A 4,615-nucleotide genomic window follows, 5' to 3' on the forward strand; every position below is an offset into this window, starting at 1 on the left:
CGAGCATAAGCAAATGTATTGTTGGACTTAATTCAATCATTTGAGTTTGTATTCAACCTTCATTTGATGAAAACGATATTGGCTATTACAAGTGAGTTATCGTAAGCACTATAAAGGACATATCAAGATATTGTTAATGCCATGGATTTAGTTCAAATTTCTAAAGTACGACTCCAAAAGATGAGAGAGAGTGGGTGAACATCTTTACTTGATGATATTTTGTCTTTTTGTGAAAAGCATGAATTGATGTTCCCCAAATGGATGATATGTTTGTAGCTCGAGAGAAAAAATGTGTAATGCTCAAGAAATTATAAACTTACGTCACTATCGAGCTAAGTTATTCTACATTGTTTTGGATATGCAAATTCAAGAACTAAATGTTCGTTTCACTGAGTCGAATACTGAGTTGTTACTTTGTGTGGCATGTTTGAATCCATCTAACTCATTTTCTAGTTTTGACAAGAAAAAGTTAATTCATCTTGCCGAATTTTATCCCAAAGAATTTTCTTCAGTGGAGTTCATGGTGCTTAATGATCAACTTGATACATATATTATCGACATGCTATCTAGTAGTGAGTTATCAAGGTTGAATGGAATTATCGATCTTACTAAGAAAATGGTGAAGACTGGAAGAGACAAAATATATCCATTGGTGTATTTGCTTTTGACTTTAGCATTAATCTTGCATGTTGTAACTGCTATTGTTGAAAGGATATTTTCAGCTATGAATATTGTGAAGAATTGGTTGCGGAACCGAATGGGTGATGAATGGATGAATGATAGCTTGGTTTACCTACATTAAGAGAGATTTTTTATGGCATTGACAATGATAGTATCATGGAAAGATTTAAAAGATAAAAACTTGTCGGGGTCAATTGTAAAAGTTTAAAATTAAAAACTTTTTGTAATGAATATTAATTTTTAATGTTTAATATTAGCTCAAAAAATTATTATTATGTTATTGTTATTGATTGGGGAAGAAAAAATTTGATATTATAATTAATAGGTTCCCCCTTACATTAAATTCTTGGCTCTGCCAGTGGTTGTTAGGCTTGACTCAGTGAGCTTGGTATATTGATTGTGTTAGACTTTATTAATATTTTAGTTGTTATAGACTGGTAGTCTCTAATAGTTAGACATTCATATTCAATACTTGAATAATGCTCATATTTGGGAGAATAAGGTTAATTAAATAAATTCATTAGGGAAATAGGAGGGTAGATATATCATTTGATATTAGTACATATTTAATATAAAATATTTAAGGAATAATATAGTAATTTGATCACCCTATTAACATATGTAAGAGCATCTCTAATAGAGCTGCCAAAGGAGCTGTCAAAGTTATAATTTGACAAGAGTGACAAAAAAAGGGCCTTCAACGACCAGCTATTCTTCTTGCCAAAGATAGTAGATGCCATTTCTATTCTCAAATTTGGTAGGTTGAATAGCATGTGCCAAACATGTCACATCATCAAATATCAATAAATTTTTGGCTCCAAATTCAGTTGAAAAAACAAAATTCATTCACTAGAAAAGCCTCTCAAATTCAATTTCATTCACTAGTTCCACAAATTTCATAAACAAATAGAATCACAAATTCGATTTCATAATGATCATTCAATTTTAGAAATAGAATTCGATTTCAGTTCCACAAACAGAATTCGATTCAATAATGATCATTCAAAGTTCCACAAATTTTACAAATTCATAATTTCACAAATAGCAGAATCAATTTAGAACAAATCACAAATTTCAAAATCAATTTAGAACAAATCAAACCCAAATTTTAGTCAAGAACAAATCAACCCAAATTTCACAAATTTATATAAATTTTAGAAATGAATTTAAAAGATAAATACCTAGATTCTAGCGTGATTGATGAACTTGTTCTTCATTTCAATCTCCATCGACCTCTAGGGTTTCTTCTTCATCGACTTGTAGGGCTCATTCCTAGACCGATCGAGCTCCATCGAAGTGTAAACAGTGGTGTTCAGTCAAACACTGGAGTTCCATTAAACTCGGAGATCGGTGATTGATGATCGGTGTTAGTAGTGATAATGCAAATCACAGAGAGAGAGAGAGAGAGAGAGAGAGAGAGAAAAGACTGGTTTTAGCAATCGCGTCTAATAGTGGTGATGATCAAGGGGTTTTGACAATCACGTTTTGGAGAAAAGGGTTTTTGATGAAGATGGTGAGAAAGGAGGTCGTGGCTGTTTTGACAAAGATTGAACACCTGAGAGAGAGACAGATGTTCTCATTATCTTTGACTGGTTCGATGAGAGTAAGAGAGAAAAATGGGTTTTTCTCTTGAGCGGATCATTCTAGAGGATACATCTTAGTCGTTGGATTGTTATTTAATCAACGGCTGAGATCTTGTTCATTAATCAACCGTTGGATTGCCAACAATTTTGCTATTTTGCTCATTAAAAAAATTAAAAAAAATTAAAAAAATTGTAAAACAGAAGCACAATAGCTATAAATAAAAGGCCATATTGTTTTAAATTCTCAACGGCCATATTTAGAAAAAAGGGTCATATTTTGTAATTCTATGAATTCAAACCCTTAATCTTAATTTCATTTCAAAGCAAGCCTTGTGAATTATATTTTTCTTTTTCTCCTCTCTTTTTTTCAATTTCATTTCACAACAAATCTCCCAAATTATATTTTTATTTATAGTTTTTTCACACAATCACTATGGAAGGTTCATGAAAAACAAATAGAGGAAAATCATGCACCATTAATGAAGATGTGGCACTTTTGTAAAGCTTAGTATCACATTTATAAAGATTCAATTGTTGGGAATTCGCAATCTTATGCTCACTTTTGGGGGAGAATTTATGAAAATTATTGCTCACTTCAGAATGATCAATTAAGAACACAAGTGTATATCCAATCTCGATGGGATACAATCATGAAATATTCTAACAAATTTCGTGGGTATTTAGCACAAGTTAAAAATGTACACCCAAGTACCATCTCAAGTTGATATAGTAAGATGTAGTAAGATTTAATCTTCATTTATTATATTAGTTTTTTTTATTTCATGTTGTAAAAAAATTAACTAATTAATTTATTTAATATTTTATCCATACAGATGCTTCAAACAAAATTTGTATACCATCAAGATGAAAAAAAAAAGCATTTTCCTTTTGAACATTGTTGGCAAGTGTTGCAAAATAATATCAAGTGGCAAGATGTGACTATTACGAATACAGTCAAGTCAAGAATACATATACCATTTACCGATTCAGTCCCTGATTCCCCTATGGATAATTGTATTTCTCTTCAAGACGATAACAGTCTAACTGAAGGTAACAATCCAAGTGTTGGTGATAATAGTGTCCCTACAAGGGGTAAAAGGCCTATAGGTAGGAAATTTGTAAAAGAATTACTTCAAAAAAGTCAAGTTGTTGAAGCTGAAGTCCACAAATTTAATAATTTGTTAGAGACATTTAACCAACACTTTACTGAGAAAGAAATGAAAAAAGCTAAAAGAGAAGATACAAGGGCTTAAGTATTGCAGAAAATGAAAGAACTTGAGATGACAAAGGAAGAACATTCCATAATGATTGCGGACATTTCTAATATGGACCCTCAGCTGAAAGCTTATTATATAATGCGCAAGAATGAGATTTTCGCAAAGTGATCCGTACATGTGAGCAACCCAAATTACGATTTTCCCCTGCCTCTTGATGAAGATATAATTGGGGAAGAATGTACCTTTCATTTTGCAATGTCATTTATTTTCCAATATAATTTTTAGTATTTCTGTTTCAATATAATTTTGATTTTTCAATGTAATGTATTTTTCAATATAATTTTAATTTTTCATTGTTATTATGAAAAAATACAAACATATTGAAATGAAGACAACAATTTTTCAATTATTTAATTTTTTTTTCAATTTTTTGTATTTGTCTAGTCGGGTAGAATGTAAATATTTAATTTTTTTTATAAAAAGTTTTAAAAAGATCACAAAAGACAAAAAATAAATAATAAAAAAATCATTAAAAAACTTATATCCATGTAACACCTAGGAAATTTGAGGAAAAGTTTATTGAAATTTATCAAAATGACATGTGATTATTAGAGTACTATTATTATAATTTAACAATTTACTATTGTCCAATGTCAAATTATAATAATAATAAATATTATTATAACATTTGTTATTGAAAATGCTGTAAGAGAGTAAATGTCATTTTAATTTACCCTTCTTTATGATTGAGATGATTGAGTGCGGTGCAAGGAAAAAGTGATTTGGTTTTCAGTATGGTGAACTTTTGGAATTGTGTATTATGATGGAGATGTTCTCTCTCATCCCTCAGCATGGACCAATTGAGGAAGGAACTTCCCACTTTAGCCTTGAGCAAAAAAAAAAAAAAAAAAAAAAACCACTTTTTTTTCCCCCTCATTTCAGTAACTTTAAAGTGAAAATGGGAAAGTGGGAAAATGAATTCATTTGGTTGCCACTTCCTATGGGAGTCATGGGAAGCAATTTGAAAACCTCCGCACTATGATTTGACCTTGTTGGGAAGTGCCAACATTGGATTGAAGGAGAGACATGTCAATAATTAGCTGCTCTAAAAGCTCAAAATGATGAAATAATAAT

The 4,615-nt window shown here is 30.6% G+C and overlaps 1 protein-coding gene across 1 annotated transcript; it reads left to right on the forward strand.

The window, feature by feature from the left end:
- Positions 1-289: 289 nt before the first annotated feature.
- LOC145824331 (uncharacterized) lies at positions 290-802 on the forward strand. The gene has a single exon (XM_082923973.1). It carries the CDS (start codon positions 290-292, stop codon positions 800-802), a length of 513 nt encoding a protein of 170 aa, XP_082780099.1.
- Positions 803-4,615: the final 3,813 nt, after the last annotated feature.

This window comes from Camellia sinensis, chromosome 4, assembly GCF_055761805.1.
Source record: "Camellia sinensis isolate YWXY chromosome 4, ASM5576180v1, whole genome shotgun sequence".
Classification (NCBI taxonomy): Eukaryota; Viridiplantae; Streptophyta; class Magnoliopsida; order Ericales; family Theaceae; genus Camellia; species Camellia sinensis.